Genomic DNA, 25654 nt, shown 5'->3' on the forward strand with positions numbered 1-25654 from the left:
AGCAATACACTGAAGAACTCTATGAAAGAAATGCAAGGATGATATATTCATTCATGGAGGAACCATATGATGAAGAACGAGAAATTTTAGAATGTGAGGTGAAAGCTGCACTTAAAATACTTGGAAGAAACAAATCACCAGGAACAGATATCATACCAATAGAGTTGCTACAAGCTACTGAGACTGAATCTGTCCAAATTTTAACAAAAATTTGTCAACAAATATGGAAAACTAAACAATGGCTCACAGACTGGAAGCGTTCAATATACATTTCAATTCCAAAGAAAGGGGATCCCAGGGAATGCAGTAATTATCGAACTATTACCTTAATATCCCATGCAAGTAAAGTAATGCTCAAGATTCTACAGCAAAGACTCTTACCATACATGGAGGGAGAAATGCCAGATGTCCAAGTTGGATTTAGAAAGGGATCATATTGCAAACATAAGTTGGATAATGGAACAGACCAAGAAATTTCAGAAGGAAATCACCCTGTATTTTAGAGATTACAGCAAAGCCTTTCATTGTGTAGATCATGACAAACTATGGAATGCTTTAAAAGAAATGGGGGTGCCACAGCATCTGATTGTCCTGATGCACAATCTATACTCTGGACAAGAGGCTACTGTAAGGACACAATATGGAGAAACCAATTGGTTCCCATCGGTAAGTGTGAGACAGGGATGTATTTTATCACCCTATTTGTTTATATGAAGAACATATATGGAAAGCGGATTGGACCAAGATGAAGGAGGTGTGAAAATTGGAGGGAGAAATATTGATGTTAAGATATGCAGATGATACCATTCTACTAGTAGAAACCAGTAATGATTTGAAACAAATGCCGATGAAAGTTAAAGAGGAAAGCACAAAACCAGGACTACAGCTGAATGTCAAGAAGACTAAAGTAATGACAACAGAAGATTTATGTAACTTTAAAGTTGACAACGAGGACGTTGAACTTCTTAAGGATTATCAATATCTTGGCACAGTCATTAACCAAAATTGAGACAATAGTCAAGAAAACAGAAGAAGGCTAGGACTGGGTAGGGCAGCTATGAGAGAACCTGAAAAGGTTCTCAAATGCAAATATATATCACTGAACACTAAAGTCAGGATCATTCAGATCATGGTATTTATTTATTTATTTATTTATTTATTTTATTCGATTTATATACCGCCCACAGCCCGAGGGCTCTCAGGGCGGTGCACAACATGGATAAAATACAGTAAAATTACAAAAACAGTAAAATATACATTATAAACAGGTAAACAAGCTGATATACGTTAAAAGTGCAAATAGATTAAAATGCCTGGGAGAATAAAAAGGTTTTAACCTGGCGCCGAAAGGATAAAAGTGTAGGCGCCAGGCGCACCTCATCAGGGAAACTATTCCATAATTTGGGGGCAACCACTGAAAAGGCCCTAGATCTTGTTACTACCCTCCGAGCTTCTCTGTGAGTCGGAGCTCGGAGGAGGGCCTTAGATGTTGAACGCAGTGAACGGGTAGGTTCATATCGGGAGAGGCGTTCCGCTAGGTATTGTGGTCCCGCGCTGTGTAAGGCTTTATAAATCAAAACTAGCACTTTGAATTTGGCCCGGAAACAAATAGGTAGCCAGTGCAAACGAGCCAGAACAGGTGTTATATGTGCAGACCGCGTAGTCCTCGTCAGCAGTCTAGCAGCTGTGTTTTGCACTAGCTGTAGTTTCCGAACTGTCTTCAAAGGCAGCCCCACATAGAGCGCATTGCAGTAATCCAATCTGGAGGTTACCAGAGCATGCACAACTCTATGTATGGATGTGAAAGTTGGACAGTGAAAAAAGCAGATAAGAAAAAAATCAACTCCTTTGAAATGTGGTGTTGGAGGAGAGCTTTGCGTATACCATGGACTGCAAAAAGACAAATAGTTGGGTGTTAGAACAAATTAAACCAGAACTATCACTAGAAGCTAAAATGATGAAACTGAGGTTATCATACTTTGGACACATCATGAGAAGACATGATTCACTATAATAATAATGCTGGGGAAAACAGAAGGGAGTAGAAAAAGAGGAAGGCCAAACAAGAGATTGATTGACTCCATAAAGGAAGCCACAGACCTGAACTTACAAGATCTGAACAGGGTGGTTCATGACAGATGCTATCGTAGGTCGCTGATTCATAGGGTCCCCATATGTTGTAATCGACTTGAAGGCACACAACAACAACAACAGCAGATGGTTAGCAGTTCACTGACTCCCCACTTTACCCTATTATTTCTGCCCTTGTTCAATACTCAGTATGTGCAGAAAATAGTTTTAGACAGAAAAACTAGCAGTGGTCTGCACCCACATCAGCAGATTCAAAATGGAATAAAAATTGTGATCATTCCAATTACTTTGATGAACAACATCTATGACTCTTTAATGATGATGACATCAAGATCTAGTGAAGAAAACCAAATGGATACCTGACATTCAGTGGAATGAAAGCACCTCAGTTTTAATTTCCCCACAATGCCCTGAAGTGAAGGCTGCACTGTGGTCTATTAGAATGGTAGCACTCCCAGATCCAGCTGTCTGCTACTCTAATGGACTCCAGAAAAAGAGTTTAAGGAAGGACCAGGGCAGATATGACATTACTGGTGGACCCAACAAGGGTGCTGGGACCCCAGCAGCTGCATGGGAATGCTGCCTGCTGATGTTGGGCCTGCTAAAAAGCATTTGTCACTGTACAGTGCATAATAAACATACTAGTACATGCTATATGATAATGTCTGGCTAGAAGTACAAACTAAATATCATAAAAATATCATAAATGTCCAAAATCTGAAAGACCATATCCTTCCCATAGACTACATTATTAACAGAAGTATAGTTTCCAAATGAAAGTACTAGTGAAGTACTTCTAGTTTCCTTCTATTCGGCTTAGGCCTCATATTGAGTACTGTGTCCAGTCCTGCACACCATACTTTAAGAAGGATGCAGACAAACTGGAACAGATCCAGAAGAGTGCAAGAAGGATGATCAGGAGACTGGAAACATAGCCCTATGAGGAGAGACTGAAAGAACTGGGCATATTTAGCCTTGAGAAGAGAAGACTGAGGGGAGATATGATAGTACAAGTACTTGAAAGGTTGTCACACAGAGGAGGACCAGGATCTCTTCACAAGTAGTCCCAGAGGCAAGGACAAGGAATAATGGGTTCAAGTTACAGGTAGCCAGATTTCAACTGAACATCAGGAAAAAAATTCCTAACTGTTTGAGCAGTACGACAATGGAACCAATTACCTAGGAATGGGGTGGGCTCTCCAACACTGGAGGCACTCAAGGCAGCTCGACAGCTACTTGTCAGGTATGCCTTAATTTGGATTCCTGCATTGAGCAGGCAGTTGGACTCGATGGCTATATAGCCTCCTTCCAACTCGAGTATTCTATGGTTCTGCTGTTAAGATCAGCAGAGAGAGGGCCTCTTGATAGTTCCACAACCCTCAGAGGTTCAGAGGGTAGCAGCCTGGGAGAAGACATTCTCTGTGGCAGCCTCTAAGATATGGAATTCCATCTCCACTGAGGTGCATCTGGAACCTTTACTGTATAGCTTTCATCATATGTTGAAGACTCAGGGGAATATCCAATGAAGTCATCCTGTTAGCATAAGGACTTCCATCTGCACAGCCAGACTTCCTCTTCTCCTCTTCCTGTGCACCTCCAAATCTGTTCTAGGGCATTCCTCCAATCTTCAGCAGCAGTTTGGGGTGGCATGGGGGAGGCGAGAAGAGGAAATCCTGTTGCACTGGCAGAAATCCTTGCTCTAATAGGATAACTTACTTCACTTGATATAACCCACACCTCTTTACGCTAGTTTTTGATACCTAAGGTATATTTTTAGGACGCACTCTATTAATCTGATTGTAAATTGTTTTAACTGATTTAAATTTTGTACTTTTACATTGTTGCAACCCACCCCTCTGTTAAACGGTCATAAAAAATCCTGATAATAATCCGTATAACAACAACTTAAACAACAACTACTTAAACAAAAAGGAACTAAAATAAACTTAAGGATACCTTTCAATTTTCACTACTGAATAGGCAACATGTTTCTTCTCAATGTTTCAAAACAGACAAGTGATAATGACAAGTTTGCAATGAGTTCAGAAAAGTAATGCTTGAGTGGTAATGAAGAGGAAAATGGACATTAAAACATGAAATATGCACACACACACCCTCTTTCAAGTTGGGATTAAAGGTGAGTACTGTAGAAATTTTGAAAACTGTTCTTGCCCTAAGTAGCCCAAATCTGAAAAAAGAACTGCTATCCAAGCAAAACACCTTTTTTTACATTAAAAGCAAGAGTGATAACCATTTTGTGCAGGAAGGACCCTTAAATACCCAAGGCAGAATTACAAGCAGTTTCAGTTTTCTTAGTATAACGCCTACATATGATGTAAGAAAAGACACAGTGGGCTGGTATAAAGTTTCTGGGTAGTACAAAAAGTCTATTTAATTAAAGCCACCATTAGATTGTGGTAAATCTGCTCAGTGCAAATGTCCCAGTGGCATCACTGTTCTTTCAGTGTGGCATCAAACTATACACACTTATTGGCTACTTTAAGACTTTTCTTATTTCCTTTTGTAGCAATAAATACAGTTCTATTTATAGAGGGCCATCCAGGCCATTTGCCAAGTAGGTTTCATTTATATTCTGAGAAGGCAAAGTATACTTCTTTAAAGTATTGTGGTTGGTGTTTTAATAGGCACATAATATTACCCTGTAATGTTAAAAATAATTACAGCATATAGGACTCTCAAGCAGTGAGACAGGATGACATGAAGAAAAATATTACTGTACATGAATATGCTTTATATTTGTGCTTTCAGAAAGCAACCGTGGATGTAAGGATAAAAACAGATGGTTATATCAATATGCTCTATTATTAAAAAGTAGCTTCTGCAAGCTGGAGAGAAGAACTAAAATTTCCCATCGTTTCCTGCATTTCAATACCACACTTCAATGTGACTCAAGTTGTGGGGCAGAAGCCCCGCCCTTGAAGTACATGTCACTGAGCAGCCGCAGTAGCACTCAGCTGAGTGGCTACCCAGGAGGATATCAGCCTTCCCAGCTGAGAAAAACCTCTACCTCTTACAAGCTATTATTTGCAATCCTTATGCAGCTGCATCACCTCTATCCCACACTCCAGTACAGCAACAAAGGAAACAATGGCAATCCCGTGAGGACCCATTCTTAAGGCCTAGCTACATCCTATGTTACAATCATGTCATCATTAGCAATCATGCTATAGGTTTTTAAAAATCTAAATAACAGGTGTGGGACAGTGTGATTGTCTTCAAGAACACAGCACACTTGCATGAAGGGGGGAAGGTTTAAGCCTTCTCCGCTCTGATATATGTGAAAATTGCTCTCTCACACAGCAATTAGTGTTGTGAAGGAAGTTCCCATTGGTGCAAGGTACAGTGATCTGCTTCAGGTGGCACCTTAAAAGATGAAGGGGGATAAATGAAGGCAAGAATTGGTGTCTCAATAGTGCTGGAAGATGATTATTTTTTTAAGTGTTGGCCCTAGTGGGGGGTGACGGACACCAGCAAAATGTCTTGGGCCAGCACTGGCTGCAAAGAGAAGCAAGCCCAAATCAGAAGTACATCCTATAGGGCTGGAGATGTACCTAATCAACTTGGAAGCATAAGTACACTTTCAGAGCTCCAGATGCAGCTCTTTATATTCTACAGCACACAAGACAACAGAAAGAGCCCAGCTGGATCAGACCGAAGGCCCATCTAGTCCAGCACCCTGTTCTCATAGTGACCAATCAGATGGCAATGGGAAGCCCACAAGTAGGACACAAGTGCAATACCACTTTCCAGCTTAGGTTCCCCAGTAATTGGTATTCAGAGGCATATAGTGCATGCACCTCTGAATGAATTCCCTTGCAATACCCCAATGTTCTGGTTGTCTGTTCTATTCCTCTCTAAACCTTTACATGTCAGATTTTGCACTATCCATAAATTGCTTGTGCCAATGGACTGTGGAGTCAGAACTTTAGGTAGAATCAAACAGGGCTTCCAAAATAGGAGAAACAGGGGCACTAAGTACTGGGCCAAAGACAGAGGCCAAGAAGTGCTTCAGAGGCATATATTACCACTTTGTTGACGCTTACAACTTGTATTTGCCCTGTAATTTCAGAAAGGAGAGAAACTCACCACAGTGACCAATCAATTGGTCTAGAGCTCTCACTCTTCTCTGTCCATTTATCCCAAAGAAACATATCTCACCTAATACTAACTCTGGGTTTATTCATTTATTTATTTATTTTATTGTACTTATATACCGCCCCATAGCCGAAGCTCTCTGGACGGTTTACACCAGAGTGTTAACCTTTCATGCACATGAGTCAAATCTGAATTGCTATGACGTTCCTGTGTCTCTGGGGTTACCACTGGGTCAGATATGATCTCTGAACCACAAGCCTCAACCCCACCACTTTTTCCCCAAAAGATGACAACTGGTATAATCTGCCTGTAAAATTGGTGTAGGTATAAGTACAGAATAGGACCGTAGTATGGTAGAACTCTTGACCAAGCTAACACGTGGGATTTTGAATCAAACAAATAAACCTATTATGTGCAAGATGTTAAATGTGATAGTAAATGAATAAGTGGATATTGTTCCCATTCTACCCCACTAATCCCAATGAAATCCTCCCCTAAAACCTCAGCCCTTCTAACTAGATGTTCTCTTCTCAATCCCTAATTCTGTCAAACCCCAACAGCTTTTCTTTTCAAAACTCCCCTTGGAATTTTCACCCACACAACCCTCCCACTCGTCAGTCATACCTCATCTGCACCTACTAACATTCTATTAACACTTTCTTACCTGAACACAATTTCAAAACAGTTTTAAACATATAAATAATTCTGATTTCATTATTCATGCCACGTCTCACATATTGCAGATATAGTAGGGGGAACTGGCTGTGCATTGCAAATATGCCTGGACACAAGGGTTCTCTTATTATATCAAATCATTCACATGACTGATACAAATGAAACAGTTTTTTTTAAAAAAGTTTAAAATCCTATTTCAACCAGCCTATTTACATTGGTTCTTTTCTGAAAAAGTGTTTCCCTCACTGTTTGTGCAATTATTGTGTTATACGATTGGGTGGACTGACTTTATTTTTAAAATATTCTGTGCGACTGGGATCAGGGTGAGCCCTGCCATGAATACAGTGAACAGATCTGCTTCAGGTGACACCATGAGGAAGAGGGGACAGATGAAGTTGTCTGAATGGTCCAGCAAGACTTTTGAAAATGCTGGTCCTAGCATCATTTGGGCTGTTTCCAGGTGCAGTTCCAACTTTTGTGGAGCCTTGGGTAGGCTGCCCCTGGTGGGCCCCCAGCACCTGATGTCACTCACCTCTGGTAGTGGCAGAGGCTCTCTCGGCAGCAAAGCTGACAGATGAGCCCACAAGTGAGAGGAAGTCTGGCAGCTGCTCCAACCCTCCCCATAGTGCTTGCAGACCCATGAGCATGCTTAACTGGTGGTGGTACTGTAATGAGTTCCTGCCATCCTCTCCCCATAACCATTCACAAGCAAGTGCTCTCAACCGGCAGCACCACTGGCAGCCAATACAGCACTGCTCCCACAGCCTCTTGCATGTGGTGTTATGATGGGCCAGCACCACCAGGCAAGATAGCAAGCATGAGGGAGTGGCAAGTGGCAGCAGGAGCTTCACTGCCAGGTTTACAAAATGCCAGTGGGACCAGGCAAGGCATCAGCCCTGGTGGGCTGTGGCAAATGCCCCACTATGCTGGTGCAGATGCCAGCCATGCCTGCTTCAAGCAGCAAAATGTCTAGTGCTGGAACTGAGATTGATATCCACATGCCCTAAGAGCTCACCATTTACAGGGCACTGGGGTAGAGCTAAAACAGAAAAGCATCCTCCAAACCTTTTTTCGTGACAACATATCAATAGCCCCAAAGGACAACATAGCAAGATACTACTGCAAAACAAGCTATGCTCTGATTTTTTAATCTATATGATTTGATGTTGATGTTGAAAATACTAATTTGATGTTGAAAATACTAATTTGATGTTGAAAATACTAATAACAAAAAAAATGCCCCATTGAATGGTGGTAACGAGAGAGGAAGTTCTAAGCTTAATGGACAATATAAAAACTGACAAATCACCGGGCCCGGATGGCATCCACCCGAGAGTTCTCAAAGAACTCAAAGGTGAAATTGCTGATCTGCTAACTAAAATATGTAACTTGTCCCTCGGGTCCTCCTCCGTGCCTGAGGACTGGAAAGTGGCAAATGTAACGCCAATCTTCAAAAAGGGATCCAGAGGGGATCCCGGAAATTACAGGCCAGCTAGCTTAACTTCTGTCCCTGGAAAACTGGTAGAAAGTATGATTAAAGCTAGATTAACTAAGCACATAGAAGAACAAGCCTTGCTGAAGCAGAGCCAGCATGGCTTCTGCAAGGGAAAGTCCTGTCTCAGTAACCTATTAGAATTCTTTGAGAGTGTCAACAAGCATATAGATAGAGGTGATCCAGTGGACATAGTGTACTTAGACTTTCAAAAAGCGTTTGACAAGGTACCTCACCAAAGGCTTCTGAGGAAGCTTAGCAGTCATGGAATAAGAGGAGAGGTCCTCTTGTGGATAAGGAATTGGTTAAGAAGCAGAAAGCAGAGAGTAGGAATAAACGGACAGTTCTCCCAATGGAGGGCTGTAGAAAGTGGAGTCCCTCAAGGATCGGTATTGGGACCTGTACTTTTCAACTTGTTCATTAATGACCTAGAATTAGGAGTGAGCAGTGAAGTGGCCAAGTTTGCTGACGACACTAAATTGTTCAGGGTTGTTAAAACAAAAAGGGATTGCGAAGAGCTCCAAAAAGACCTCTCCAAACTGAGTGAATGGGCGGAAAAATGGCAAATGCAATTCAATATAAACAAGTGTAAAATTATGCATATTGGAGCAAAAAATCTGAATTTCACATATACGCTCATGGGGTCTGAACTGGCGGTGACCAACCAGGAGAGAGACCTCGGGGTTGTAGCAGACAGCACGATGAAAATGTCGACCCAGTGTGCGGCAGCTGTGAAAAAGGCAAATTCCATGCTAGCGATAATTAGGAAAGGTATTGAAAATAAAACAGCCGATATCATAATGCCGTTGTATAAATCTATGGTGCGGCCGCATTTGGAATACTGTGTACAGTTCTGGTCGCCTCATCTCAAAAAGGATATTCTAGAGTTGGAAAAGGTTCAGAAGAGGGCAACCAGAATGATCAAGGGGATGGAGCGACTCCCTTACGAGGAAAGGTTGCAGCATTTGGGGCTTTTTAGTTTAGAGAAAAGGCGGGTCAGAGGAGACATGATAGAAGTGTATAAAATTATGCATGGCATTGAGAAAGTGGATAGAGAAAAGTTCTTCTCCCTCTCTCATAATACTAGAACTCGTGGACATTCAAAGAAGCTGAATGTTGGAAGATTCAGGACAGACAAAAGGAAGTACTTCTTTACTCAGCGCATAGTTAAACTATGGAATTTGCTCCCACAAGATGCAGTAATGGCCACCAGCTTGGATGGCTTTAAAAGAAGATTAGACAAATTCATGGAGGACAGGGCTATCAATGGCTACTAGCCATGATGGCTGTGCTCTGCCACCCTAGTCAGAGGCAGCATGCTTCTGAAAACCAGTTGCCGGAAGCCTCAGGAGGGGAGAGTGTTCTTGCACTCGGGTCCTGCTTGCGGGCTTCCCCCAGGCACCTGGTTGGCCACTGTGAGAACAGGATGCTGGACTAGATGGGCCACTGGCCTGATCCAGCAGGCTCTTCTTATGTTCTTATGTTCTTAATGGTTTTCTCTTTACACTTATAAATATGGGGGGTGCGGGTTCAATGAGAAATACCAATGTAATATAACTGCATACATAGTAAATAGAGTTTTGTTTTGTTTGTTTTTAAAAAAAGTTCAATGTAAATGTAAAACCATACCTGCGGGCACAAAGTTTCCATATGATTGGCTGCTGTTTGGACAATTTTAATTCCTTCTTCATTTGTTGATATTGAGCAAGCAAGATTAGCCACCTAGAGGGAAAAGCATTCAAATGTTGCTATTTATTTCCAACACAGATACATAATTCATAAAATATTTTTCCCTAGAACATCATTTTCATGAATAAGCATCCCTTACTTGCATACGGCTTTTGTTGCCCTTTAATTTCAGGCAGTGCCCTCTGTGTATTTAGAAGGGTGATATGCTAAGATACCAATGACAAGTATACATTCTGCACCTGTGGTCAGCAGGAAATTGAAGATGCCTTTCTTTATTGTTATTCTGCCACATTTACACATTTCCTACGGAGAAATATTCATTGCCATTTATTACATCATTGATGGAGCAGTCGGACCCACAGAAAAGCTATGCTTTGCTAAATAATCAGGATAGTTACAGCACTGCTAGGATAGCTGCTTTTTGGCCATAGCTATAAGACCCTTAGGTGCTCATTTGTTCAGTCAAATGTTGTGGATTGAAATAGTGACCTGCTGATGTAGGTGCCTTGATAGAAGCTGGCTTGTTATGTTTTATTGTGTATTTTGAATTTTGCTTTAAGCCACTGACACTTTTATCTGTGAACTTACATTATGATTTGGATTGAACTAATAAACCTACTGCTAATGATGAAAAATCCTTCAAGTGATACTATCTTTTCAGGACATCAAAGTATAAACATAAGATATAAATAATGTACAGGTTGTGGAGTGGCTATCTTTGTTAAGCTAGTTGCTCACTAACAATTAACTATGATCACTGATATTTCCTGAATGGGATTCAATGTTTCCTTAATGGCCAGTCGACACACAGGGTGGGGTCTGAGACGGATGTAAAAGAAGGGAAGCTTGAATTTGGGCAGAGAGAATCAGAAAAAGCAGATGTGGGGGGGGCACAAGGCTGCACCTACTGCTGTTTAAGAATCTGATGCATGATTTGTGGTTGTGCCTCCTACTTTATGTCTGTTGGCTTCCACTATACTCTGCTTGTATGTATGTAGATGGGGGCTGGGGAAATGGATCTGGCAAGTGGGCCAGATATTTATCTCCCCTACCCCTCATGGGCCAAAATATGACAGATGGGTGGGGTGTCCCACCTGTCAATCTCCTGACATAATAACAACCTCAGGTGTTGGCTGTTGGGACTTCAAAACACCACACAGGTCTTGCTAAGAGCTCTGCAATGTGCTTTGAAGTGCTGCTGATCAGCTGAGGCTTGAACTTACCATCTATCAGCAGGTAGGCAATGACTTCAAACCTGCTTTGTGCAGGATCAGCTGCGTGATCAAGTTCACCACAGGTCTATAATTGTTTGGACATCTATATTGGAATTTCAGTTGTATTTTTTTATATATATAAAGAAACATAAAGACCATAAATATTTGGCCACTGAAGAAGACTAAGTGCTGAAATATGTCTGGCTGTTATATTTTTAGGAGCATTGTTTTTTAAGTGGCAGTGGCCTATAAGTGGGATAAAGAAGTGCTTATTTATGCTGTTCAATTATCCTGTGGAATATGAAAAATCTATGTTTTATATAATTTATAATTGAATGTTTTACCATAACTCTGTTCTTTTCAAGTTGTATTTGGTTAAGGGAAGTAAAACTTTTTTCTTCTGGTTGGAGTTATTACCCATCAGCTGATAGGCAGAGACTTCAAGCCTGCTTTCTACAGGGATTGGACATATGACAGCAGGTGTGGGGCAGGTGAGTGTGGTTTGGGGAAAACAGCCTTGTGGATCAAATTAGGACCTATATTTTCTACACTGTAGATAAACAGATATGATAAAGACTTCACAAGTCTTCATTGGTCTCTTTATAAGGAAACTGATCCTGAAATAGGCTACTCCTAGAACTTCCTATTGCTCGGTGAACCAATGTGAGTAGCAGCCCCACTTTGTAATGCTGTTTTATAAAACTGAAAGCAATCAAAAGAGGAGGTGGGTTGAATAATTTTTAAACTGATAATGTTATGTTGGAAGGATGCAGAGAACCTCAGAACATACCAATTGAAAAATATATCAGGAGTCAAGTCACATTGACCTAGATGTGGCCTAGATGTAATATCATTTGTCCACTGAAATCATAGAGATATAGTCTGTCAGTTTGTAATGGATTGTTCAATATATCTTGGAGACCTTGGTTTACCTAGTTGCCAACGATTTCCTACTTTGACAACCCTAAATATTACAGAGTATTGTATTTGAATAGGATAACTGTTGTATTTCCAAAGTGTGAACAATTGGAAGAGCCTTTTGGATGCAAAAAGAATATAGTGAAAAATTATTTTATATCCCTTCAATATTTTGCCTTGCTTTAGCTTGAAAAACCTTTGTCTATAGGAAATCTGTCAACTTCTGGTGATTATAATGCTTTCAGCTTATCAAAAACTGGTACGATAATTTGCTGGAAAGTGAGAAGAGGGGAATTCTAGCAGTGCACCGAATCTGCCAAAATGTAATTATAGCTTCAGAATTCTACATTTCAGACTGCAAACATTTTTAATAATAATTAAATTTTGAAATATCTCATGCATAATCATTCCCTTCTATCTTTAATTATTCCATTAGGGTACAATCAAGAGTTCAGTTACTTGTCCATGTTTTGTGAGATCACTGACATATTCAGAAATTTGTAGAGTATTATGTGCAGAGCATTGTGCTATTATCATCTGGAGATGCCACAGGCATCCCCTGTGAAGAAGCAATCCATTGTTTCAGTGCTATTGAATCTACACAGCCAAACAAAATACAGGATAATAGATCTCCTAAAACTAGCTTGGTAAAAGCTGTACTAATGCCAACAATGTTTATTAGAGCTAATCAGCAAATTTAAAATTAGATATCTAGTAAGGATAGCAAAAAGCTCATATAGGCACCCAATGCAAATTAAAGATTTCCAAGAAAATGTAGTTGAGGATCTGAGGGTCACTGATGCTTTTGGCAAATAACAGTAAAAAGGATTAAGAACAGTGACTGTGAAACAATACTGGAACTTAAAACTGATCATGCAGTTTGACTGTAACGGCAAAATGAATAGCTGGAATTTTGAAAAACTAAGACAGCAAATGTTTCTTGATCAGACTCACATTCTCCCTCTTTACAGAAGGAGATCTATAATGTATTCTCTTGCAAATGAAACAGTATAAATATCAGAAATAAAAATAGAATGTTAAAAAGAAGATGATGATTTGAAACAAAAAGATCTACCAAATGCTATGCTGATAAAAGACAAAGCAGAGATTGGTTTCTTCTTTGATGTTCTGGGGGTGTGCTTTTGCAAGAATAAGGACAGATGCAACATATATAATGCAAGAGTGCGGAACCTGTAGTCCTCCAGATGTCGTTGGACTCCATCTCCTATCAGCCCCAGCCAGTATGGCCAATGGTCAGATGCTCAGAATTATAGTCCAGCAACATCTGGAGGGCCACAGATTCCCCAGCTCTGATGTTATCCTAAATAGGAAGGTTCATAGCTCAATGGTAGAGAACACTTTGCATGAAGAAGCTCCTGAGGGTCCACAGATTATTTATTTAAAGGAATTGGGGGTAGCATGATGGAGAAAGACATCTGACTGAGACTTTGGATAACTACTGCCAGTCAGACTAGCCAATACTGGGCTGGTGAAAGGCTGTATTTATTTATTGGGGGGGGGATATACCAGCTGATTGTAACAAAACCTCAAAAAAAAAAAGATAGTTAAAAACAGGTATTTAAAAACATTCAAGACTAACGTAAACAATAAGCTAAAAACAAATTTAAACACATGCAACTTCTAAATGTCTGGATAGGCTTGCCTGAACAAAAATGTTTTAAGCAGGCACTGGAAAGAGTTCAGCGAAGGCACCTGCCTGATGTCAACAGACAGAGAATTCCAAAATGTAGGTGCTACACAAAGGTTCCCAAAATTATTCATGCTAGATCTGCACAAATGGCTTTAAAATTATTCATCTGAAAATGTATACTTGCTTTTCTTTATGAAATTTAAAAAATAATAGCACAAACAAAGCAAAAACAGTCCAAATTGTTAAGATTGATTTCATACAGTAAAACCATCAGCAGGATAAAACTATTTAGCATAAAAACAGAGAGATAGAACCCAGTTTATAAGATTAGTGGAAGAAAAAGATCAAGGCACATGTGGCCAGCTCTCTGCTGAAGCTAAGCAGGGTCAGGTCTGGTCAGTGCCTGGATGGGAGATGGCCTGGGAACCATATGTAAGCCGCCTTGGGTTTCAATCATGAAAAAGAAAGGCAAGGTAGAAATGTAATAAATAAATAAGAGAGAGAGAGAGAAAGAGAGAGAGAGAGAGAGAGAGAGAGAGAGAGAGAGTGCAAGCAAGCCCAATTCTCTCTAGTAAAGGAGTTCCACGATGTGGGGGCTTGCATCCCAACCACCATTGCTTCTGAATATGGTAGGGCACACTATTGATTAAGCAATTAAACTTTTATCCTATCCACCACATGATCTCAGGGCAGGTTACATTTCAGTTAAAACATAAAACAATCGAACAATAACTAGCAGATAAAAACATCCATAAAGTCAGCCATACAACATCACATGAAGCCAAGCATGGCACCACATTGCAGCAACAAACTAATACTAACATCCCAAAAACGCCAAGGCAAACAGGTAGGTCTTAACCTGGTGCTGAAATATGGATCCAAAATATGACCTGCTGAATGTGTTGGGTGGGTGTTATACTGAGAGGGTCTCATGGTGTAATGGAGGCTATGAAGTCCCAAGATGCCCTTCCCTAGGCAAACCTAATATGAATATTGAGGTCCCCAAGCACTAAAGCCTGAGGGGTCTCCAACAAATTAATTTGTTAATTTCATAAAAAAATCCTGGTGACCACCTCCACCAGCTTAGGTAGGGTTGTTACTGGGCAACATAGTGAGTGGTACACAAACAGCAGTTCCATCCTGTCTTTCTGATCCAACAGCAGGAGCAGCAATGTCTCAAATCTAGTCCCTGAGCAGACAGGTCTCCTGGCAAGGGAATATGAATCCCCTCTCCAGCCCTCCAGCCTATGAGTACCAAGGTGGACAAAGCTGGGCAAGAACAATGCCACCCAACTCATCAACCCAGGCCTCAGTAATACACATCTGTTCAGCCCCCTCATAATCTATAAAATAATAGATGATACAGATCTTATTATGGACTGGCCTGGTGTTCAATGGCAGCAATGGCGAAATAAACTAGGGCTGATTGACAGAGCAATCCAAGTTGCACTGGTTACAGGAGGACCAGGAGAAAATATATCTCCTCACCCTTCTCTTCCACTGCCCTGACTGATCCTCCACACCACATCTGCCTCTGCTTGTAATGGGTATAATCAGGGCTCCTTTTGCCCCCTCTCTTCTGTTGACCAGGCCCATAACCAGCTGTCAGCAATATAGCACCATGTGCATAACCCCTCACTCTAACGACACTCCCACACAAAATCCCTGTTTACATCACTACCACCACACTTATAAAACCATATTCTTATATATTATAAGCACAGTAGTATTAAAACTACACCATGCAAGTGAAGAAAATGCAGCAGGTATATCAGGCTCACAAAATACAACATAGCAGAGCCTCCAATGCTGAAAGCAGTGCACAGGCACAATTATATGAGGGAAGCCGGTCCTTCAATATCCCAGTCCCAAACAGTTTACAACTTTATACGTAAGGACCAGTACTTTGAACTGTAACAAATTGGAGGCCACTGACTGTGAAACAAAACGAGGATGATATTATCAGAAAGGGAGCGCCAGAAATTTGGCCATCACATTTTATATCAGCGAAGTTTCTGAATAATTTTCAGAATTACCCCACATGCAGCATGTTAAGTCTAGATGTGATTTTTTTTTGTCTGGGTAACCAAAAAATGCCAGGCGACAGGCCAGCAAATCTGGGATACCAAGTTATAGCTATATCTTAGCAACAGTTTTAAAACATTTTTAGTATGCAGAACTAATTCAGATAAGTGTGCCAATGTTGAAATATATTGAATGCTCTGCCTAGGAGCCACTCTGATGTTAACAAACTTCAGACAAAGAAAAGCAATAACTAAGCCTAGATTTATGCAGATGGAAACTGCAGCCCTGACAGATAGATGATTAACAACACTGCCTTCTATTAGTGTAGAATTTGAAGCTGAGGTGTAAATCTTGAAGACATCCATTGTTATGGAAATACCCCTTATATGAAAAAGAAGAGAAAAATAGTTAACCCAAATAGTAGCAAAAGTCCAGCTTTGGACAGAAGAGATTGGCTTGGATCCTAAGGTAAGCTAACTTAAGGAAGTTCACAGAGGAAATTTTCCTGTTCCTTCTCCTCCCCGCTCCCCCTCACAGCCACCTGGACCCCCAGAAAAGCCTGTTTGGAGAGTTGGGAAGCCCTCCTTATCTATGGGAGATGGGACACAGGGGGACCCTGGGGAAGAGAGGAATCACCTAAACAGGGCCGGTTCTAAAGGGAGGCCGGGTGGGGAACTGGCCCGATGGCCCCTGGAGCTACAGGGGCCCCCTCAGCCACCCCTCCGCTCCACTTTCATGATCCATGCCCCCCACACACACCCCACCTACCTGTCTGCTGTCTTTTACCATTGCCCTTAACGAAGATGGCAGCCGCGGTTTCCCTAAGGTACTGAAGCCCCTGCCGCCATCTTAGTTGATGACAGAGATGCAAGTGTGTAGCACGCACATATGCCATCAACAAAGATGTCGGTGGAGACATCATCCCCTTAGGGAAACTGCGGCCACCATCTTCGTTAAGGACAATGGTAAAAGACAGCAGACAGGTAGGTGGGGGGCATGGGGGGCATGTTGGGCATCAGGACAAGCTGATGCCCAAGGGCCCTGGCATTCTTGGAGCTGGCCCTGCACCTAAAATCAGGCTTGCATCCTAATTAGTAATGTGCAAACATGCCTCAGTCCATTCCAGCCTTCATTCACATTTTGTCTGCATCTATATTGGAACTATTTTAAAGATGGTTTTAAAGATGATTTCATTATTTTATTACTTGTTTACCACCCTGGGACCCTTTTGAGAGGAAGGGCAGGATATAAATTTAATAAAAAAATAAATAGTTTTCATCTCATATTTTCCATTCTGCTGCAATTTGCTTATTCTGCTCAAGCCCTCCATTTTGTCATCCACTGATGCAGAAATGTACATATTTTAATATTATAATAGATTTGCATATGTCAGCCATTAACAAATATTTACACATTATTGCCTTTCCTGTGTGTTCCCTTTCAAAGTTAATAAATTTCCAGAGGGGTAGCCCTGTTAGATTTTTGCACAAAAACAAGCATTTCTGGTGCACCTTACAGACAAAGTTAATGGTGGGTCCATCACAAAGCCATCCAAGGTTGCAAATCTAACCATGTCTACACAAAATTAAGTTCCACTTAATTCAATAGGGATTATTGTCAGATAAAAGGGGTAGGATTGCAGACTCTCTAGATTGATTTTACAGTTCAGTATAAATGTGTTATCCTGTCTTGTTTCCATCACTCAGCCATGAGGGAGGGACAGTTTAGCACCCTGTCAATATTTAGCTCTTTCTAAAGTTACTACTAATCTCAATTCCCCAGTGAGTGTACCTGGATACCACATGTGTTTCAAACATATATGTCACATTGAATCTTAACCTTTTTAGGTGTCACATAAAATATCTTGGGTGTTCATATACAAAATTCATGCCTAAAGTAGTGATAGGCAAGAATTTTGCAAAACTCAAACTTGGCACTGGGCTTCCTGATAGTCCACAGGTTTACTGTCTTTGCAGATCCATCTAGAATGTTGAGAGCTTTTCAGACACGAGATTTAAAACAAAAAATGAAAACATCAAATTTTGCTTGCTAATGTGAAACTGACTAGCCTCCCTCTTTGCTTTGCTAACTTTAAACTGACCAGCCTGTTCCTTGTTTTGCTAAAGTGAAACTGACTATCATGTGTGTGCTTTGCTAAGGATAAACTGACCAGCCTGTGCCTTTGCTTTGCTAAGGTGAAACTGACCAGCCTGTGTGTTTGTTTTGCTATCAATAAACCCACAAGCCTGTGCTTTTGCTTTGCTAACATGAAATTGAACAGACTGTGTGTTTGCTTTGCTAATGATAAACCATGTGCACAATTTCACTTGATGCTGCAGTCACTAAGTGATAAAAAATACTTGTGCATACTCATGCTAAGAAAGCAAAAGAAGGCATTGTATACCCACACTTTTACCTGCCTGGTTTCAATAAAAAGAACACCCTGCCAAACATTTGGAACACAGTTGAAGCCTTGAATGTTATGAACATCAACAGCATTCCTATATTTCACACCATTTACTTTTCTCAACAACTATCTTGTACACTTGGAATTTCTTGCTGCAATTAGATTCTTAGAAAGAAAGAAAGAAAGAAAGAAAGAAAGAAAGAAAGAAAGAAAGAAAGAAAGAAAGAAAGAAAGAAAGAAAGAAAGAAAGAAAGAAAGAAAGAAAGAAAGAAAGAAAGAAAGAAAGAAAGAAAGAAAGAAAGAAAGAAAGAAAGAAAGAAAGAAAGAAAGAAAGAAAGAAAGAAAGAAAGAAAGAAAGAAAGAAAGAAAGAAAGAAAGAAAGAAAGAAAGAAAGAAAGAAAGAAAGAAAGAAAGAAAGAAAGAGAAAGAAAGAAAGAAAGAAAGAAAGAAAGAAAGAAAGAAAGAAAGAAAGAAAGAAAGAAAGAAAGAAAGAAAGAAAGAAAGAAAGAAAGAAAGAAAGAAAGAAAGAAAGAAAGAAAGAAAGAAAGAAAGAAAGAAAGAAAGAAAGAAAGAAAGAAAGAAAGAAAGAAAGAAAGAAAGAAAGAAAGAAAGAAAGAAAGAAAGAAAGAAAGAAAGAAAGAAAGAAAGAAAGAAAGAAAGAAAGAAAGAAAGAAAGAAAGAAAGAAAGAAAGAAAGAAAGAAAGAAAGAAAGAAAGAAAGAAAGAAAGAAAGAAAGAAAGAAAGAAAGAAAGAAAGAAAGAAAGAAAGAAAGAAAGAAAGAAAGAAAGAAAGAAGAGGATTTACAATCCTCTTGTGCAATGAAGCACAACAAGGCGCATGCGCTTGAATGTACGAGCACGAAAGTTTGAATTTCCTGATGGTAACGGAGTTCCTTGTCACTCACCACTATGGAGCAGCGCCGGCCAGGGGGTGTCTCCAGGTGCCCCTGACCATCCAGGAGGATTGTGGGCAGTGCAAGGGATCAGCGATTGCAATCGCCGGGCGAATCCCCCCCCATAACCCTTGGGCTCATTCACTGCAGGGTTCAGCCCCGGACTGTTATGCGGCTCGGTGGAAGGAATGCTGCTCCTGAGGGAAGCAAACAGCCCCCCCATGGGTGGCCGCTCTTGGCTCGGGCAGGGAATGCGGGCAAACAGCCTCGCATCCTGCTGTGTCAATCTGCGCTGAAGCGACCAGCACAGGCTTTGCGGTGTTCCCTCTGATAAAAGAAACATGCGAACCACTTATATGCCTATAATTCCTGTATTTTTGTTTGTTTGTATTTGTGATATTTCGCAAAAACGACTGTATGCTTTTCTACCTTTAACGTTTCTGGACATACACATGATTGCAATTCCACTTATTTCTCCAGAACAGCAAGTAACGATGTGTCATGTCTAGGAAGGTAGACCACAAGTCTCTATGGATGCGGGTGGCTGAGACGCTCTAGGAAACCACTTACATGCCAATAATTCCTGTAGGTTTTTTGCTTGTATTTGCGATATTTCGCAAAAGCGACTGTATGTTTTTCAGCTCAGCTGGGCTGTGGAGAACCTGCAGGCTGTGGCTGAAATTGACAAGACTCAAAGACAGTAGCCTTGCAGGCAGGAAGGCGAAATTGACTAAGGGTGCATGAGTGTCTGTAATCCAAGAGGAAAGCCTCTATTTCTCTTCTCCCCCCACTCCCTCGACTCTGGATGCCTGGAAGCAAAGACCAATATATTCAAGAAGGTCACTTGATGTGGGGGTGAGGGTTGGGAGGTGGAGGTTAGGCAAAGATAAATATTTTCTCCCTTGAAAAAGTTTACAAACAACCACAATTGCAGCTCACCCTGAGCAGCTGCCCAGTTTGCTCTGATAGGTTAGTAAGTAAGTAAAATTTAATTTTTGTGTTGCCTATCTGGCCGAAGCCACTCTAGGCGACGTACACATTGAAATTCAATAAAATACAATATAAATACAGCATAAAATACAATGCAGACAACAATAACCATTTTAAATAGCAGCAGTATAGAACAATGTAGGGCAATCAATAAACAATTATAAACAATCACAAAAAGTTTTAGCCCACCCTGGAGATCCCGAAGGCCTGTCCAAAGAGCCAAGTTTTTAAGGCTCGGCGAAATATATCCAGGGAAGGGGCATGGCGAAGATCGAACGGGAGGGAATTCCACAGAGTGGGGGCAGCCACTGAAAATGCCCTCTCTCTAGTCCCCACCAACCTAGCTGTTTTCATTGGTGGGACTGAGAGAAGGCCCTGCGTGGCTGATCTAGTCAGGCAGCTTAATTGGTGGTACTGGAGGTGCTCCTTCAGGTAAACTGGGCCGAGACCGTATAGGGATTTAAAGGTTAACACCAACACCTTGAATTGGGCTCGGAAAACAACTGGAAGCCAATGTAGATGAAATAGCACTGGCATAATGTGATCACGGTGACGGCTGTTTGTAAGCAGACGAGCCGCCGCATTCTGCACCAGTTGTAGTTTCCGGACCGTTTTCAAGGGTAACCCCACATAGAGCGCATTGCAGTAGTCTAATCAAGAGGTTCCTTTTCCCCGGGCTTTCCCCAGACATTTGCGCACATGCGCAACAGTGGAAATACGTGATTGGCTGAGAATGAGGGGAGGGATATGGGGAACTGCCCAAGAAAAGCCCATCAAACGCCCACAGCTGTAAAGTCCGCGGTATTGCATCAGAGCGCCTGAAGGTACAGCGGATGATTCCTGGTTTAAAAAAGCATGATTTGCGGTATTGCAGGAGCGGATTTAACAGCGTGAAAATGCACAAAAGCGTGCGGCGTCATATGGACGACCGAAAAATAATGAAAACACTAAGTAATCGTGTCACACATTTTACAGTCATCTGGATGAGCGCTGAGAAAAGCTTTCAAATAGTTAAAGGCTTAGACAGAAAGAAAAAGCTGAAACTTTTAAGAGAGCTGAAACACTAGAAGTTCTAGAGCACAATTTGAGCACTGGAGAAGTAAGAATCCAGGAGGGCTGCAAATGGACCCTGAAGCTGAACTGAAGTTTGAAAATGGTTAAGTATCGGCTTGGTTAGGAAAACAGTCTAGTCTAATTTTATCTGAATGTGTTTTTCTTTGGTTTTATTTTGGTTTATGGACAAGTGCTTTTAAAATAATTAAAAACTGAGTTTTTTTGGGGGGGGTTAAATGTATCTGAGGCCTTATTATTCATCCCACTCAAAAAATGCCAAAGACTTGTTTAGTGGAGGCACAGAGGAAAAAAGAGATCCAATGGGAGCAGCTATGAAGTTAAGAAGGAAGGGCTGGTTTAGCTAGTTGGTTTATCTCCCTTCCCTCTCACAGAGCAGCCTACAGCCCATAATGTCACACATGTGTTCATGTAAACTGCGTTGCTTAGTTGTTTGGCTCTGACATCACCAATAAAAAAGGAAATGATCATATAAGATGAGACTGATCCCAAGAGCAAGATGCATCCTCTGAATAGATTACTCCACAGGGCACTAAACAGCAAAACAGGAAAGATTGTTTTTTGTTTTTCTTTTATGTTGCATCTTAGCAAAAAAGGGCCAGCTACACAAGGATTTAGGGAAACACAACAACTGAAAGGAAGATATATGTCAACACCACTTGCTTCAGCACATCAGAAAACTGAGATGGCTCTAGCTGATCCAGGTAATGTGCCAGAGATAACATGGAGCAGCCACAGAAGCTATATCAATAGTGCCACCATCTGCACAGACTCTTCTGTGGTTAATTGGTGTTGTAACTCATAGTCTATCTTTGGATGTTGCAAACAGGTTCTATGTGGCTGTAGAAGACACTGAGCAAGCAGCTGGTGTGCTGCTTTGTAACATCTACAGCTCCTCATAGTCATAGATCCTTTGAGAATTAAAGGAGTGCTACAAAACCTGATAACTAAACAATATTACACTGTGCCAAACAATACATTAAGAATCTCATTGAGTTGCAGTGGGACTGTAACAGTAATCATGAACCTTAAGTGTATTTGACAAAAATGATTGAGCATATGTTTCTGAACCAGTGCTCTTTTCTCACCCCTTTAGCAAGTCAACTGGAAATATAGATGTAAGGCTAATAATCCTTAATAGGATAAGTGTAAAACAGATTAAGTGGCAACAATATCTAAATTGATATTTGTGATAATTGTAATTGATATGAAGTCTGGGCATTCTTGGGTTTACTCATGTAAAATAAAAATAGCAAAAAAACCCTGTTTTATATTATATTAAAATAAATACTATAATCACAATTGCTGCAGACTTAAAGGCAGCTGCCTTGAAAACAATGAACCTCTTAGCTGAACTTACTGAATATATTTATTTATTTATTACTTGATTTATATCCCGCCCTTCCTCCCAGCAGGAGCCCAGGGCGGCAAACAGAAACACTAAAAACAATTTAAAACATCATAAAAAGACCTTAAAATACATTAAAACAAAACAACTTTAAAAACATTTTTTAAAAAGCTTTAAAAACATCTTTTTAAAAAAGGGTCAAAACATATTATTAAAGAAAACATATTAAAAGCAATTCTAACACAGATGCAGACTGGGATAGGACTCAACTTAAAAGGCTTGTTGAAAGAGAAAAGTCTTTAAAAGGCACTGAAAAGATAGCAGAGATGGCGGCTGCCTAATATTTAAGGGGAGGGAATTCCACAGGGTAGGTGCCGCCACACTAAAGGTCCGTTTCCTATATTGTGCAGAACGAACCTCCTGATAAGATGGTATCTGCAGGAGGCCCTCACCTGCAGAGCGCAGTGATTGACTGGGCATATAAGGGGTAAGACGGTCTTTCAGGTATCCTGGTCCCAACCTGTATAGGGCTTTGTACAGTAGGGCCCCGCTTCACAGTGCTTCGCTTTATGGCGCTTCGCTAATGCGGCGGTCTCAATTAGGGGTGGCTTTGTGGGGCGGTGGCCCCAGGCAACAATGGAGTCATTTTGATCGCTGGCTTGCCCACCTGCCCTCCCTCACTTTTAGTGTGTCACTGAGTTTTTTGGGCCATTGATTGATAGGGCCAGACAGGAATTATTCCTCCCAATCAAAATTAGCACCCAGTTGAGAAGATTTTTTTTTCATCTATCCCTCAGTAATTGCTTCATCATTTGTTAGGAGTATATTTATTCTGTCACAGCTTAAGGCAGAAATGGCATTGGGCAGGATCAAACATAAGGGGAACCCCCATAAATAGTCTAGTGGGGATGTATGTGGGGCATCCCTAGCTTGGAGGGGCAGGCCTTCTCCATCATACACCCCATCATGCATCCCAGCAAGATCTCGGGGGCATAGCCTGAACCACACTAGAGTTTAACAGTGGCCAATGCCAAAAGATGGCATCCAACTGTATAGGTGGGGACAAGCACACATACAGGAAGGGCTGTTACAATGAAAATAGATCCTTGCCCAACAGCCATGCCAACCGCACTTACTTGTTATAAATCAAAAAAGTTATGGCCTATCTCAATCCACAAACGTTGCTGACTGCATTTATTCTCTGTGGCTGGTGGGAGGGGGAAGACATCCTGTGAGTGCCTCACAGTTCGTTTCCTACACACCTTCAAGTAAAAAATAAACCCATAGTGCCTGAGAAGATAGTAATCCAAATAAAAAGCAACAGTTAACCACTGTATCAAATATGGATCTGGCCAGACCCATGCTTTGAAAAGGTGTCCCTGCTTTGGTGGGGTTGGGGCCGCTGACTCCCTGCCCAAGCAGGGAGAACACTTTGAAAATGCTTGCCCTGCTGCCTGTGGAGGCTCCTCACTAAGAGCAGGCAAGGCACTAAACCCCCAAGCCTATATATAGCCCAGGCCCTTCTCTGTTTCTTACATTTATATTCAGTACAGTGCCTCACATTTAGAGACACTCTGGAGCACAGCTTGGAAGATCACTTTTAAAAAGTAACACATTACAGTTACAGTTACATGGCCCAAAAAAGTAGTAATTACAGTTACAATAACTGAACACTTTTATTCAAAAGTAACACTACAATTACAATGTAGTTACTTTTAAAAAAATTGCCTACAAGGTGCTGGCCTTGGCTGCTGCATATCTAATTAGCCTAAAACAACATTAAAAATAAGCACACACACACAGAGGGTAGTAGAATAAAAAAATTCATCTGTAAGATTAACAATAGTGTAACGGAATCTCACATCGCCCCACCCCACCCCCAGCAATGATGATACCCTAACATACATATAGTTCACTTGAAATCAAATTTTACACTTGAAATGCTGCTTTTACAATACATTTCTGTTATGTCTCAAAAGAACAGGATGCTCAAAGAGCACGTCAGGCAAGGAATGTCTTTATTATGTTGCCACCAGTACTGAACCGGCGTTCTACTGCGGTGCTTGAATGCATGCCTGTGTTGTGCTGCAAAAAACAACACAGCACCCCTTTCAACTAAAACACATTTTGATCAATATGACAACAGTATAATTTAGAGGTAACTTAATCCTGTACATAAGGGAAGTAAGTCCCATTGAACTCATTGGGTAGACAAGTATGCACAATTGAACTGTCAGAAGCAGAATTTAAGAGACATAACGTAGGTAAACAGAAAATGCACATCAAAAGAAATCCACCAGCATAAACGTTATCCCTTATCCTGCAATTAAAAATGTAGTCTTGCACAGCATATAGTGAAACTATGGAATTTACTACCACAAGAACCAGTGATGGGCACCAACTTGGATGGCTTTAAAAGAGGATTAGACAAATTCATGGAGGATAAAGCTATCAGTGGCACCTAGCAATGATGGCTATGTTCTGCTTCCACTATCAGAGACAGGATGCTTCTTATCAGTTGCTGGAAATACAAATGATGAGAGTGCTACTCGTGCACTCAGGACCTGCTTATGGGTTTCCCTTTAGGGCATCTGGTTGGCCACTGTGAGAACAGGATGCTAGGCTAGATGGGCCACTGGTATGTTCTTGTATATATTGCAACAAACAACAAAAGTTACTTGTGGGGCCTTACAGATCAGGGATAGCCAACATGGTGCCCTCCAGATGTTATAGGACTACAATTTCCATCATCCCTGATAATTGGCTATGTTGTCACGAAGCTGAAGTTGGTTCCTAGTTCCCAGTTCCTTATTTGCTTGAAAGTTAAAAACACTAAAAAAAGAACAGTTCACAGCTACAGTAACTGCAAGCCAAAGTTAACATGTCTGGGAACCCCAAAATATATGATGGGGTACCCCATAATATATGTTGGGGTACCCCATATCATATATCTCTGGTCTGTGGACTCCCCCATCAAGTAAAACAATTTTATTCAATCAAACTTATGAGGCTTCTGAAATGCTCATGAATGTGTAATGATGTCATAAAATCATTAAAAAATTGAGGGTGCCCACC

General features: G+C 40.9%; 1 protein-coding gene across 6 annotated transcripts in view; it reads right to left on the bottom strand.

Moving 5' to 3' along the window:
- Positions 1 to 25654, bottom strand: part of CTNNA3 (catenin alpha 3) — a 1138512-nt gene that overhangs the window by 426135 nt on the left and 686723 nt on the right. For all 6 annotated transcript variants that reach the window (XM_061635143.1, XM_061635147.1, XM_061635148.1 and 3 more), the window contains one exon: positions 10004 to 10096. In XM_061635143.1, the coding sequence (XP_061491127.1) occupies positions 10004 to 10096 (93 nt within the window). The remainder of the gene's footprint in view (positions 1 to 10003; positions 10097 to 25654) is intronic.

This window comes from Rhineura floridana, chromosome 7, assembly GCF_030035675.1.
Source record: "Rhineura floridana isolate rRhiFlo1 chromosome 7, rRhiFlo1.hap2, whole genome shotgun sequence".
Classification (NCBI taxonomy): domain Eukaryota; kingdom Metazoa; phylum Chordata; class Lepidosauria; order Squamata; family Rhineuridae; genus Rhineura; species Rhineura floridana.